This window comes from Theropithecus gelada, chromosome 10 (genome assembly GCF_003255815.1).
Source record: "Theropithecus gelada isolate Dixy chromosome 10, Tgel_1.0, whole genome shotgun sequence".
In the NCBI taxonomy this organism is placed as follows: Eukaryota; Metazoa; Chordata; class Mammalia; order Primates; family Cercopithecidae; genus Theropithecus; species Theropithecus gelada.
In genome coordinates this window covers 3671371-3686558 of record NC_037678.1, presented here as the reverse complement: position 1 = coordinate 3686558, position 15188 = coordinate 3671371, and the positions used below count along the sequence as shown (strand labels likewise).

General features: G+C 50.0%; 1 protein-coding gene across 3 annotated transcripts in view; it reads left to right on the top strand.

Annotated features, from left to right (window-relative positions):
- TBC1D22A (TBC1 domain family member 22A) overlaps window positions 1-15188 on the top strand; it is a 408925-nt gene that overhangs the window by 139076 nt on the left and 254661 nt on the right. For all 3 annotated transcript variants that reach the window (XM_025398760.1, XM_025398761.1, XM_025398762.1), the window contains one exon: window positions 12729-12843. In XM_025398760.1, coding sequence (XP_025254545.1) covers window positions 12729-12843 — 115 coding nt within the window. The remainder of the gene's footprint in view (window positions 1-12728; window positions 12844-15188) is intronic.

Here is a 15188-nt window from a genome sequence, read left to right as displayed (position 1 = left end):
CTTCGAGAGGCCAAGGCAAGCAGATCACCTGAGGTCAGGAGTTCAAGACCAGCCTGGCCAACATGGCGAAACTTTGTCTCTATGAAAAATTTAAAAATTAGCCAGGCGTAGTGGGGTGTACCTGTAGTCCCAGCTACTTGGGAGGCTGAGGCAGGAGAATTGCTTGAACCCGGGAGGTGGAGGCTGCAGTGAGCCGAGGTGGCACCACTGCAGTCCAGCCTGGGTGACAGAGCAGTACTTTGTCTCAAAAAAAAAAAAGTTTGTCTTGTGTTGGCCAGTAGAAAACATTGAGTTATGGTTTCTGGCATTGTAGAGGTTAGATTTGAATACATCTGCAAGTGATGGCAAATCCCTAATTATGGTGCCTTCACAGGACAGAACTCGATTACTGTCTCCAGTACGAGGTCATTGTCAGCAAATTGTTTGTTCCTCTGTGTGCTTGTCTTTGACCTCGTGGTCCAGGGCGGCTGGCCTAGCACTCTTCATCACGTTTGCCTTCCACTGGCAGGGCTAATAAGGCATGGGTAGAGAAGGCCGTACCCCTACTTTAAAAGTGTGTCCCAGCAGCTGCGCATAGCACTTCTGCTTGTTTCTTACTGGCTGTGACTTAGCCTGTCATCCGAAGTGACATGGTTGTATAGTTAGCTGTATGGATCAGGGAAAATGTAACTTTGATTTTTTTAGTTATGTGCTCCCCTAAAGTTTGGGCTTCTAGTAGGAAGAAGGATTTCTGCCGTAAGCATTCCTCCAGCCCCCTACATCTATGGAAACATTGACTTATCCATTCCACAGGTGATGGTCGGGTCCACGGTGATCAGTTGCTACTTTCCTTCTCTTCCTTCTTTTCTCTTTCCCTTTCTCTTTCTCTCTCTCTGGTCAGCTTTAGCGAGCTCTAATAAAATCCACCCATTTTAGGTTTATAATTGGATGTTTTGACAGCTGTGAGTTTTTTTGTTTGTTTGTTTGTTTTGAGACGGAGCCTTGCTCTGTTGCCCAGGCTGCTGGAGTGCAGTGGCGCGATCTCGGCTCACTGCAACCTCCGCCTCCTGGGTTCAAGCGATTCTCCTGCCTCAGCCTCCCGAGTAGCTGGGATTACAGGCACCCCCCACCATGTCCAGCTAATTTTTGTATTTTCAGTAGAGACGAGGTTTCACCATCTTGGTCAGGCCGGTCTTGAACTCCTGATCTCGAGATCCACCAGCCTTGGCCTCCCAAAGTGCTGGGATTACAGGTTTGAGTAACCACGCCCAGCTTGACAGCTGTGTTTATAGGTGTGTACCAACCCCCTAATATGTGATACAGAACATTTCCGTCACTCTGCGAGGTTCCCTGTTGCTTTGTGTCAGTCTCCTCTCCCACCCTTGCCCTTGACAACTGCTGATCTTCTGTCTGCCTCTAGAGTCCTGCTCTTTTGTAGAATTTCATATAAATGGAATCGTACAAACTGTAGACTTCAGTCTGTGTCTTTTACTTGGCATCGTGTTTTTGAGGTTCGTGCCTGCTGTTGCAAGTATCAGTAGTTCATTGCCTTTTCCTGCTGAGTAGTATTCCCAGATGGCCATACCACAGTGTGTGTGTCTGTGCACCAGTTGACGGACACTGGAGTTCTTTCTAATTTTTGCCCATTACAAAATCAATTTTCTCTAAACCTTCATGTGCTCATCCTAGTGGCGAAAGCAAACATCCTGGTCGCACTGCCGATTTTAAAGGGAAGTCTTTTAACACTGCACCACTGACTTGTGGTTTTAATCTTTACTATTTTAAGGAGGGTGCCTTGCTCTTATTTTTAAAATCATGAATGGTTGTGGAGGTTTATCAAATCCTTTTTCCTCCCATCCTCTGAGAGATGTTTTTGCTTCTTTGATCTGTTAACCTAGTGAATTCTATTAGATTTTCTCGTATTGAGCCAACTGTATATCCCTGAAATAAATCCAAATTGGTCATGATGGATTTTTAAAAGTGCATTTCAGAAGTTTGTTGACATCTCACGTGCCAGGCCACCCTGCAGGGTTAAGTTTGCTAACGTGTGATGTGCCACGCTGCCAGACGTGGAAGCCAGGTTTCTCTTTAATTTGGAGAGTGCTTTCTGACCATTGTACTGATTCTTCAGTTAAGCTCTGATGTGGAGTCTTCTCAGCTGTGTTGTTCTCTCTGGTAATAGTGACCCTGTGATGTTTGGTGTGAAAGTATTGTTTATTTTCAGTACTTAGTTCTTTGGACGTAATGAAACCCTTGTGTTTTGCTAACCTATCAAGACACCTGACGTGGGCACAAAACGTGGTCTGTAAATTAACATGTTTGAATGAGGCGAATGTTGAGTGATTCACACACCAAATGTAGCATTACTGCTTGTCGCAAGAGAGTTCTACCCATTCATTAGGTTGTAAACGTATAGTCAGTAGTTTTGGTGTACTCAGTGTGGATTTTATGTGATATATGGTTGTCTTTTAACCCATATTCTAGATTTCTACAGTTTGATTTTGGTTTCATTCATCAAGTGTTATAATTCATACGGGGAGAATGTTCCTTGAATCATGTTGCAGAAACTTGAGTTGTAAATAATTTCTTCTTTCCGAGGTTGCAATGCTTCTGGATTTTGAGGGCTGTACATCCCACAGGTCTTCTCAGGAGAATTCTGTTTTGCTCCTCTCCCAGAAATGATCTCCGTGGCACTTTATATACTGTGATGTCACACTGCTGATGCATATAGTAGAATTATGGTATTTTAAAATTTCTCAAATCAGATTGTTTATAACTAAACATGAGTACAGCAACATTTTCAATTTCAATATAGTTCCTTTTTAGTTACGCAGAGTCTCTCAGCTCCCTTGTGTGCATTGAACTGCTGGTGTCCCGGTGTACCTTGGAGGCATGTGGGGTGTTGAGTGGACACAGTGAAGACTGAGGTCCTTGGTAGGGGACCTCAGGCCACTCCGGGGAGCCTTCTGTGGGAGAGTGCTGTTGAGGTTTTTAGGAAGAACCTTTTCCTTCTGAATTAGCACGTGTGTTCTGGCGTTCAGGTTTCTAAAGTTTGGCAAGCAAACTGGGAATGCCTCTAGTTTTTAAATTTCTTCAGCCCTGGTGGTAACCAGTAGTAGCAACCATTTTTATTATTGTTGAGTATTAACTGATTTTCAGAAAAGATACTTTGGGAAGAGTTTAAAGTTTGTACTACTTTTAATGAACTCCCACTCTCTAACAAAGGTGTGAACATCCAGAATGTTACTAGAACTTCAGTAGCTAATGATATCCAGTGAGTACTTCTTGTTTGAACCATTTCAGATTATTCTGTGTTGTCCTTAAACACAGCCACATCCTTAAGTCGTCCTTCCTTTACTGCCCTTTGCTAGATAATATCACCACTTAAGCGACAGCTCGCTCATTGCAATGCAAGTTGCTGTCCTGGTACAGAGCCCCGCTGTGTCCGCTAGACCAGCCCTTCCACTAAGCTGACTGTTCGCCTCCACTCAGAGTCCACTGAACTGACTGTTCGCCTCCACTCAGAGTCCACTGAGCTGACTGTTCGCCTCCACTCAGAGTGCACTGAGCTGCCTCCACTCAGAGTGCACTGAGCTGACTGTTCGCCTCCACTCAGAGTGCACTGAGCTGACTGTTTGCCTCCAGAGTCCCGTCACTTAGAGCCCCGTTCAAGTGGGCACATTGTTTTCACCTTTCCTGCGATAAACTGCAAGTAACACACCTGGATTTTTGACACACAAAGGTGTAAGGTTGTGATTCCTGAAGAACAGCAGCAGACAGGCACCTGGTGGGCACGGGGTGACATGAAGACTCAGATGTCTGTGTCCTCAGCAGCGCACAGTTGAAGTGAGGGATGAAGACAGATGTGCATGAAACCCAGAGAGATCATGTACAGTTGTCAATGAAACCACAGTTTGCATCCTGCCGACTCCATTCCAGGGTGGCTGAAAGAATTGGAGAGGACAGCCCGAGGAGGGGCAGCGTATGGGGCACTCGACTCTGGAGGGTCATACCGAATTGCTGGGGCTGCCTCACTTCCCTGCTCTGTGATTTCTTCTATTTCCTGGCCCGGTTGGGCCGCGGACCCCTCCCTGGTGCACCTGGTGTCTCTGTGGATCTCTTTCTGCAGGGGACTCTGCAACCCAGCCTCATGCCCTGCAGGGTGCACAGACTGCGGCCTGGTGAGTGCCTGGGGCCAGGGGCCGAGGTGAAGCTCAGTGGCCCAGCCATCCCAGGCTGCAGGCGAATGGGCTCCCCTTCGAGAACCCACAGGATGGTAGCAGAGCAAGGTTCAGCCTGCAGGGGTGGCTGTACTCGGGGAAGCTGTGGACCAGGCCCTCTCCCTGCATCGAGCCAGCCTATGTGCCCTCCCCACCCTGATGGCTGCTCCGGCTGGCTAGGCCTCTTCTCTGAGGTTCTTGACTCTGTACCTCTGGCTTTTGCTGCTTGAATTTGGGGACTTGTCGGCTCTTCCTGTTTCGCTTTAGTGGACTTCCACCCTAGCTCTTGCCTCTGGTCACTGCTCTGAGTGTGAGTCTAGAGGGGCCAGCAAGGTCCTGAGGGAGTTGTGAGGAATCGGGCCCTGTCCGGGGGCGTGGGGAGTCTGAGAGGCCCCCTCAGTGTTCTGCAGCTGCCAGGTCTTCCTGTGCCTGCCCCAGCAGGGTAAGAAGCAGCACACAGGAGCACGTTTCCTTTTGGCTGGGCCGCTGCTGTGAGACGGCCCCAGTGGAGCGGGGAGGAAAGGAATTTCCTTGAAGAGATTCTTACCTGACTTCTTTTCTGGCTGAGACTGTCTAAGGCAGCAGTGGAGGCACTGGGTAGTGGTTGGGATTGAGGGGTGGCAGGAACTCCCAGCAAACCGGGAAAAACATCAGTTGCTCAGAGCTTGCCCGGCTGCTGCTGAGGGCCCTGCCCCCCATGGACGCACCTTCAAGGGAGGTGGCATGCTTAACTTTTACCCAAACCCTTTTCAGTGTCCACCTGTAGACTTTGAAAATGCTTATTTGGAAAAAATGATATGAAATCTGTCATATATATATATGTATATATGTGTGTATATGTGTGTGTATATATATACATATCTAAATTTAAAAAGTATATATATGTCTGTATTTACCAGTCTGAGAGCAAAAGCTTAGAACTGGCTCAGTGCAGTTTTTTTGGGGGAAAAAAAGGTACGATTATTTGATGCAGGGCTTCAAAGTCCCACAGCATGTGTCCCTTGGTGTTGGGGATGGGACCTCTTTTTCTTCCAAAAGGCTTTCAGTGATGTCTGCTATGTGGCGAGCTCATTGTGGTGAAAATCACGCGGCAAGATAATTTCAGGGTAACCCTCGGCAATACCTTACAAATGCGCTCTCAGCTGTGAGCGCTTTCCTGGCTTGCCTGCTGGTGACTAGGATGAGAATTTTTATTTTTTTATTTTTTTTTGAGACGGATTTTCACTCTTGTTGCCCAGGCTGGAGTTCAATGGCGTGATCTCAGCTCACAGCAACCTCCGCCTCGCGGGTTCAAGCCATTCTCCTGCATCAGCCTCCGGAGTAGCTGGAATTGCAGGCAGCATCACCGCACCTGGCTAATTTTGTATTTTTAGTAGAGACGGGGTTTCTCCATGTTGGTCAGGCTGGTCTCGAACTCCTGACCTCAGGTGATCTGCCCGCCTTGGCCTCCCAAAGTGGTGGGATTACAGGCGTGAGCCACCGCGCCTGGCCAAGAAAATGTTTTAAAGCCTCTGCGGCTTTCCGAGGGGGACGGTGGGGACCCTCAGGTGCCACAGTACAAATCAGGTGATTTGGGAAGGAGGTTTTAAAATGATACTAAATTATTTTGGGATTAGAACTAGTTTTTGCCATTTCAAAACACTGGCATAACTCGTATGAAGTGATTTAAGACAAAAGATAAAAGGAATGAGTCCGTGAGAACAACAGCAGCTGCAAGGAAGGGGAAGCCCGGGCCTGGAGAAGGCCACTGTCCTTTCTGATGGAGACAGTCATCCTGTCAGTTGGCCTCACAGTTTGCCAGCATGAAGAGGAGCTCAGGATCTGTGACTGTCACCTCTGCTCAGAGTCTTTCGTGAGCAAGTTGGTAAAGCAGCGGATTGATTTGGGTCCGTGCAGGGTGTCCTTAGTAGCCACCCCCTGGGCCGGCATTCTTAGCTTCCAGCCCTGCAGCCGGCCCTGGGAAGGAGGGCACGGGGTGGGCGCTGGAAGAGGAGCCTACAGTTGGCTGGCAGGTGGGGGGGACAGGCAGGGTCTCTGGGGACTGAGCTGAGTGGGGGTCTCAAGGCGGACACTCGAGGGTCAGAGGTCCTAGAGATTGGGGCCAAGGGAGCCTCTGGGGCATGGCCAGGGATGTCCTGAACCTGGGGGCCAAGCTTCCCCCTGCCTTGCTGGTTGCCCGCAGGTTGTTCCACAGCCTGTGGGCAGGCAGGAATCAGACCATCCTTCTGGGGTCATGACTTTCCAGTGTCCCAGGCATTCTCTGTTTATGGAAACTTGTTTCCATTGTTGTAGGTGGTGGGGATTTTCCTCTTCCGAGTCTAGACAAGGCTGATCTGTGGTAGCATTTTAAGAAGTCGGTTTCTGTCTGCTGCGTTGGCGGGATGGCTGCTGCTTTTGCACTTTTCTGGTGGGTTGGTGGGAGGTCCTGCTGCTGGGGTAAGTTGAGCTAGGATGATTTGCAGGCAGGTGAGGCTCACATTAGCCTTTCAGCCACGTGCGGGGCGCCTGGGACCTGCAACCTGCGACCCGCGACCTGCGTTTGGCTTAGTGGAGGATGGAGCCATCTTGGTTCTTGGTATGCCCCCAGCACAGCAGTGATGGGAGAAAGGGCAGCTGCAGGAAATTCAAGCAAGTAATTTACCTTTTCTTCCCTGCTGCTACCCAAAGAAATGTAAATCATATATGTTTTCTTACTTTCTAAATTAATAGCGATCGTTGGAGGGAGCTAAGCAGCCAGGAGGTGAGTTTAGATCCGTAATTACACGAAGAGCAAGGAGAGCCTGCCCAGAATAAATGTTGGGGAGGGCTGCAAGGCTCTACGCGGTTTGTGGCAGTGATGTAATTGGCAAGGCTGGTGTGCGTTTAGGATAGGTGAGCTGCCTGGGTGCCGCTGTCTACAGTGGGGACAGTGGGCCTGGGCACAGCTTGCAGGCAGCCCATCCCTGATCAGGAAACATGCTCAGGCTTTCTCTTAGTAGCAGGGACTCGGCACTGATGGCAGATGCAGGAGCATGCACCGTGGGTTTCATCTGGCAGGGCCTCTCCATCCCAGATGCTTGGCTTATTGGAAATAGGAAGGCTTTTCAGGGAGAAAAGAAACAGCTCTCCACCTACGAGCAAGTCACTAAGGAAAGGCTGTTCAGTCCGTTTCTCAGCCACATGTAGTTCCCAGATAGACGCTGAGCTGTTTCACTGGCCTGTGGCTGTGTGTGTGTGTGCTCTAGGTGCATGTGTGTGTTCTTTTTTGTGTATGTGCGCATGTGCCTCTGTGTCTGTACACGGGCTCTTGCCTCCCTGTGTATATGTGTGCATGAGCTTTTCATGTGTGTGCATGTGCTCTCTGCATGTGCGCATGAGCTTTTCTCTGTGGGTGTGGATCGATGCACTTACACTCTTCTGTGTGTGTGTACACGGGATTTTCTCTGCGCTCTTCTCCGTGTGTGCTCTTCTTCTTGTGTGTGTGCTCTTCTCTGTGTGCATGTGCTCTTCTCCACGTGTGTGCGCTCTTTGTGTGTGTGCTCTTCTCAATGTGTGTGCGCTCTTCACGTGTGTGTGCTCTTCTGTGTCTGTGTGCTCTTCTGTGTGTGTGCGTGTGTTCTTCTCCATGTGTGCACACATCTCTTTTCTCTGCATAGAAGGCTCCTCTCCTCCTCCCGCCTCAGCTTTCACCCCCCTCTCTTCCCATCACCTCTCTGCAGTCTCCCTTCACCAAGTGCTCCTATCTTCCCTGTCCCTTTCGATGGAGTTACTTCTGCCCCTTCCTCTCTGTGCGTTTTTCCACTCAGACAGTGGGGGCCCGGAGGTCCTGACTGGTTGATGTTTGAAGTACCAGGCTGCAGCATTGCCTGGTAGAGGAAACAGATGGGAGAGACTGATCACAAACCCAGGCAGGCACCCATGGCATTCATTATCAGTCCCCACAGACCCCCAGAATGAGCCCAGGCCCTGCCAATGGCACAAAACCTGGAGAAGGGAGGAAGGGGAGGGCTCACATGCAGGGCACCAGGGAGCAGCAGCACCATCCGCGCCTCCACCGTCCGCATCTCCATTCAGCCACAAAGAGCTTCCCAGTCCTCCTCTGTGCTGGCCGTGCAGGACTGAGGGTGCCGCAGTAAAGTGTGTGGAGGAAACGCTTCCCAGGGACCCATCTTGAACTGGATGAGAGCCGCAGGCCAGAGCCGGGCTGGTGCGGTGGAGGAGCTGCTGCTTTGGGTGGGGAAGGTGGTAGAGGAGTTTGTCTCTGAGGAGATGCATGTGAACTAAGACCTTGGGTGGAACATCGTGGGAGCTGTGGGAAGTTTGGGAGGTGGGGATTCCAGGTGGAAAGAGCAGCAGTGCAAAGGCCCCGAGACAGCTGCGGAGTGGCTGGGCCTGGTGAGAGAGCACCCAGTGCCGGTTTGGAGGCCAGAGAGCAGGGAGTGGCTGGGCACGCACCTGAAGCCGTGCTCAGGAGTGCATGGTCTCATCAGGGTCTTGGGAAGCCACGGGCACGGACGGTGTGACCTGACATTTTCAGCAGCAATCTCTGCTGCTCAGCAGGATGCAGAGCATGGGGGTGTTAGCAGGAAGACCAGCCAGGAGACTGTCACTGTGGACCAGGCACAAGGTGATGGTGGTCAGGCTTGTGGCAGTGAACTGGGGGGAAGGGGTTGGATGCCACACCCGTCTGGGGTTTGCTATAGTGGTGATGGCCTCGGGGGTCCGTAGGTCTCACTGGGATTCTCTGAGGGGCGGGCCTCAGGAGCAATGGCCTAAAAGCATGTGCCTTTAGTGGCAGAGCCAGGCTTTGTGTGCAGTGTCACATGCTGCCACAGGACACCCGCTTTTCACTGTTTTAGCCTGCTTGCTGCGTTAAAGGTCATTTTTGTTCAATGCTTGAGCTGGCTGTCCTTTATTTACATGTTACTGGGATGACAGCGGACATCAAGCAGAGTTCAATCTGAAGAATTTGGACTGACTAGCTTTCTTCAGTCAATGAGAAATCGGAATTCTGCATTTTTCCTCAAAGTAGTACACGCGTGCTCTTTTAAAGGGCATTACTACCCAGGCTGGTGCAGAGCGTCCCGGCGTCTGGGTGGGCGGAGGCCCTCTGCCCTGACTTGGATGAGGGGAAGAAGGTAATTGCTGGGTCGTTGGGTTGCCTGTGAAAGGGCACTCACGTGGCAAGTGCTTCAGCACTGTTTGTTTGCTAACTGAAGGCTTTGCCACCTCCCGCTGTGCCTGTTTGGTGCCACCGATTTGCCCCGTAGTGCGTTCCGCATTCTGTGTCTGTCCCGAGGCTGTACTCAGGCAGAACTCGGTCTATCTCAGGTACGACTCAGAGACGCGGCCTCATGGAGCCTTCTGCTGTGGAACCAAGTCAGGGGCCCCGGCCTGCTCAGATCTCTGTCCCTGCAGCAGCCTGTTTCATGTTCCGCACAGCCCAGGAACTTGTTGTGCCGAGAGGACTTAGGCTCCCCTTGGCGTCCTCCCTGGGTGAAGCTGGGTATGTCCTATTTGCCAAATTGGTTTTCTCCGGCACTTAGGCTGCTAAGGGAAGTATTGCATTCATGCGTATGAGTAGATTTAGGCTTGAGAGTGTTTGTGTGTGTGCGTGCATGCACGTGTGAGACAAGCCCTCTGAAAGTGAGGGGCCTTGTTAAATGGTGGGAGTGCTCCACTGCCTAAAGTCTTCCTGTACACACACAGTCACACGTGCTTGCGCGCTCTCTCTCTCTCTCTCTCTCTCTCTCTCTCTCTCTGTGTCTCTCTTTCGTTGTGCAGTGCGACTGCCCCCTGCTCTGGGCAGTGCCTGCCTTGACTCCCTCTGTCCAGGGTGTGTGCTCCTGGGGCGCTGCACTGCTTGTTCCCTGGGCTGTAGAGGACACCGCGTGGCGACAGGGACGGGTCCGGTGGCTGCTGGCTGCCGTGGCCCCCTGGATGCGTGTGGAGGGATATCAGTGGCCTCAGGCACCCTGGACCTTTTTGGTGAGGAGGAGCTGGGCAGAGTTTCTCCATTTCTTCATGACCGTGTGGTCAGCTTCCGTGGAGTCACCGCCTCTGTCATTCCTTTTTCCTTCTGTTGCTGCTGCTGCTGTTCTCGTGTGGCTCCTTCCCCTCCACCTCCTGCTCCTGACCCTTTCGGGGGCTCAGAGGCCCCTCAGAGGCTTGCTGGTGAACAGACCCAAGGGCTGTTGAGCTGGACCTGTGCCCCGTGCCTGCCTTCGTGGGCCTAGTCTCCCTGTCTTCTAGTCACACGCCGTCCCCTGGGCTTCTTCCTTCATGCCTCAGTGGCCGGGCAGGGATGGGGCTGCACGTTGGTGACTCGTGGTGCAGCACTGTTGGCCGAGGGGCCCTTCCTGTTGCCGTCCCGCTTCCTCATCTCCCTCTGGGGCCACCGAGGGGCTGCCCCCACACGGCTCCTCTGGCCACTACTTGCAGCTCGGTTAAATAGCATTCACATCATTTGCGAAGCTGTGGTACGTGAGAAATTCTTAAATAGCACTGTGTTGTTGAGTGGGTTTGGTCTTTGATGTTAAATATTCAGTTCTCTCTAGAAAGATGTGGACTGAAAATGAAAAGCATGTATGAATATATATGCGCGAATGTATTACTCATTCCACCGGCGTCTCTCAGGTGCCTGCTGTGTTAGGCAGTTGCTCTGTTACTCATCTGAACAGCCGTGTGGACTGCATGCTAGCGTGGGGATAGGGCGGGGCCTAGACTTGAGGGCTGGTGAGGCCACTCTAGATAGGTTCCTTGGGTTGAGAGACTTTACCTGTCGGCTCCAGGTCCCTCCTTTGTAAAGTGAGGGGCCTTGTTAAATGGTGGGAGTGCTCCACTGCCTAAAGTCCTCCTGTACACACACAGGAAGTTGATAGTGATTTTGGGGATGTGATTTTGGGGATGGAGCCTGCCAAGCCCAGTAAGATTTAGGATTGTAGGCAGTGTGGGAAGGGATCGACTCCTCAGGGTGTGAGCGTGGTCGGCTCTGCGGGGCCGAGTTTGTATGGAAGTGATGTAATTCGTGCATCTGACGGAGTGTGTGTTCCTGAGGTCTACCTCCTGTGCCTTGCTTGTGTGGATGAGCCTGGACAGAGCAGTTGGACCCGGCCTTAGCTGCCAGGCAGCCTGAAGGTCAGGCTGGAGCCATCAGCCGGTGACCCAGTGGAGAGGATGGGAACTAGGGGGCCACAAAGTAGGTAGTGGTTGGCTCTTCCAGAAAGACAGTGGAGGGGGAACAGGTGGCAGCAGAGTCTTCACGGAGGGAGTGGTGTTTGAGGTGAATCCCGGAAGCCAGGGGTGTCGAGACTCAGGATGCAGGCATGACAGGCTTTCCAGGCAGCGGTAGGAGCACGGGCTGATGGCTGGCAGGCTCAGCTGGGGAAGAGTGCTGTAGCTCAGTACACCCACAATGTGGGTGCTGGCTGGGGAGACCCGGGGCAGGGACCAGACTGAGGGGCCAGGGACACTGCACTGGGCCTGTGCTGGTGGTGGTGGGGGCTCTGTCCGTGGGAGGTGAGGAGCACACAGAGGTCTTCAGCCGCATGTGCACGTGTGTGGTGTGGGTGATAGGACTGTGTTGCACGTTGTTGTAATAAAACCCTCCTTATGAGTGAAGATGGAAGAGAGTGGGTGGGAGGAAGAGATGGTGAAGAGAGGGATCAACTGAATATACTGAGAGTATTGGAAGGGAGGAGGCTGGGATGACTCCTGCATGCCTGGCCTGGGTACCTGAATCCCTGCTAAGATTTTGTAAGTGATGGAAGATGTTTAAGTTTGTCTTCTTGAATGGTGATAACTTTTCAGAGGTTTAAAGAAACCTGTTTACTTAATGAGGGAAATTTAGAGCATCCATCCACCCACCTGTCCATCCACTCATGCACCCACCTCCTCACTCATCCATGCCTCCCTCCCTGAGGAAGTCTCCACTGATAGGCCAGGTGCTGCTGCACAGTGGCCCGTGGGGTGTGGAGGAGCACAGAGCTTCTGCTGTGAGAGCCAGCTTAGGGACGGACTGAGCCAGGGGCTGGTGAAATGCTGCACATTGCTTGTGAGATAATAAATAGTTAAGATAATTCAAACTTGATTAAAAAAAAATTAAGGGCCATGCATGGTGGCTCACGCCTGTAATCCCAGCACTTTGGGAGGTTGAGGTGGGTGGATCACTTCAGGTCAGGAGTTCACAACCAGCCTGGCCAACATGGTGAAACCCTGTCTGTACCAAAAAATATGAAAATTAGCCAGGCGTGGTGGCTCGTGTCTATAGTCCCAGCTACTTGGAAGGCTGAGGTGGGAGGATCGCTTGAACCTAGAAGGCAGAGGTTGCAGTGAGCTGAGATGGCACCACTGCACTCCAGCCTGGGCGACAGAGTAACACCCTGTCTCAAAAAAAAAAAAAAAAAAAGCAATTGATTTTTGTTTATATTTGTATCTTAATATTAGGAACAATGAAAATATACAATATACATTTCAAGTAATGGATGCTTTCATTTTAAAGTTTCTGCCATGTTTACTTTTTGCTTTACCACCTGTTCCATTTTCTTTCAGATTTTTGAAAGGATCTTGTTTATATGGGCGATCCGCCACCCCGCCAGTGGATACGTTCAGGGGATAAATGATCTCGTCACTCCCTTCTTTGTGGTCTTCATTTGTGAATACATAGGTAAGATTTCTCGCAAACATTAAACGTGAACTTCAGTGGACTTGCTGTGTGTTACTATGCATAATTATAACAATATTGAGAATTGCCACGAAGTTTAATGTTATTAATGATAGGGAATATTAGAGAATAATAGTTTTCTCATGGATAACAGCTTTCCAAAATGTCTTTAATCCGCATGCTCAACTACTGAAGACATTAAGTTGCAGTTATAATGATTAATATCTTCTTTTTAACAATATTTGAAGATAGATAATATATTTGGGGAGTGTCATTTATTCTAAAGGCCATCACAGTACTGACTTTAATGGTTTCCATCAATCAATCTGTCTGTTTATTTTGTTTATTTTGAGATGGAGTCTTGCTCTGTCACCCAGGCTGGAGTGTAGTGGCGTGATATCGGCTCACTGCAACCTCCGCCCTCTGGGTTCAAGCGATTCTCCTACCTCAGCCTCCTGAGTAGCTGGGACTACAGGCATGCACCACCACTCCCAACTAATTTTTGCATTTTTGGTAGAGACGGGGTTTCACCATGTTGGCCAGAATGGTCTCGAACTCCTGACCTCATGATCTGCCCACCTCGGCCTCCCAAAGTGCTGGGATTATAGGCATGAACCACCATGCCCAGTCAGTGGTTTGAATTTAAGATTAAGGTGATAGAGCATCAGTCACATATTTTGCTTACAAGCTGAAAATCAAATCTTCTTTAATTGTGTTTCTGTTGGCATTTCATCCCTTTTCTACTTTTGCTATACTAGTAACATTTGGTTTTATGAGAGTATTAATTACTTGTGAAATAGCTGGTTGAACAGCGGTTTCGGTTGGGCTATGTTTTTATGCTGTTTCCCTTTAAGCACTGCATGGTTTTCCTTTATCACAATCAACTGTACTATAACTTAATCTGTTTTGAATATGTTTTTAAGTTAAAACCTCTGATAATAAAAGTGAGGATCTGCTTTTAAATTCATCTATGAATAAAAAACAAATAGGAAAGAGGGGACTTTACTGTTTACTCACAGCATTTTAATTTAAACCCGGGTTTGTCTTCTGCAAGCCTTCTGGACTGGGCGCTTGCCTGTTTTTATTACATGGTGTTTTTAGCGTTTCCAGTTTGTGGTCGGCTTCAGATTCCCATCCTTGGTGTAATCTGGAGAGATGAGCTTTACCGGAGGACAGATTATCCTCCGAGGATGAGGACATATCAATGGAGTGAATTTTATTGCAACCCCTCTGAGACTTTGTTTCCCTTTATGATTTCATAGGAGGTTGTCTCATTGCTAAGCAACTAATGAGAGCTGCCGCGCCTCCCTCCCTAATCATCTCTTAAGTAGGGGAGAGGCCGCTCCTGAGGGTGCTTTGCTTTTCTGCCTCTTACCCCTCATTTGCCAGATAATGAAAATGCTCTTAATGCTCCTGGAACAGTAGGACCTCTGTCAGTAGACTTCAGAGTTGTTAATTGAAAGGAGAAGTTCAACTGAGATGTGATTAGAGAATTGATATTCCGTGTTAAATAGACCATTTAATTAATGTGGTAAATAAGTTTGTTTTAACTACTTTACCACCAACTTCTGCTGTAAGACCCAAGCGATTCTTGATGCATTTGCCTGATTATCTGCAAGACAGGACGAAGGGGCATGACCACGATCTTAATTGTCCGGAAGAAAGAAAGACTGGAGAAAATGGAATTTGTGTCTTATGAGTGGTGTCTTCAGATGAGCTCAGAGACACTTTCCTTGTCTTCCTGCATCCCCATCCTTCCTGCGTCCCCGTCCTTCCTGCACCCTTGTCACACACGCAGGCACATGCACACATGTATGCACACATCAGAACACAACCACACATTGTGTGGGTATACAGTGTCACTTTCAAACATCTGTGTAAAACATATCATTTATTTCTGTTGGTCAGCTATTAAGTGGACATATAAAAATGTTTGGGCTGGGCACAGTGGCTCATGCCTGTAATCCCAGCACTTAGGGAGGCTGAGGAGGATGGATCATGAGGTCAGGAGTTTGAGACCATTGGCTAACATGGTGAAACCGCATCTCTACTAAAAATACAAAAAATTGGCCGGGCGCGGTGGCTCACGCCTGTAATCCCAGCACTTTGGGAGGCCGAGGCGGGCGGATCACAAGGTCAGGAGATCGAGACCACGGTGAAACCTCGTCTCTACTAAAAATACAAAAAAATTAGCCGGGCGCGGTTGTGGGCGCCTGTAGTCCCAGCTACTCGGGAGGCTGAGGCAGGAGAATGGCGGGAACCCGGGAGGCGGAGCTTGCAGTGAGCTGAGATCCGGCCGCTGCACTCCAGCCTGGGCGACAGAGCGAGACTCCGTCTCAAAAAAAAAA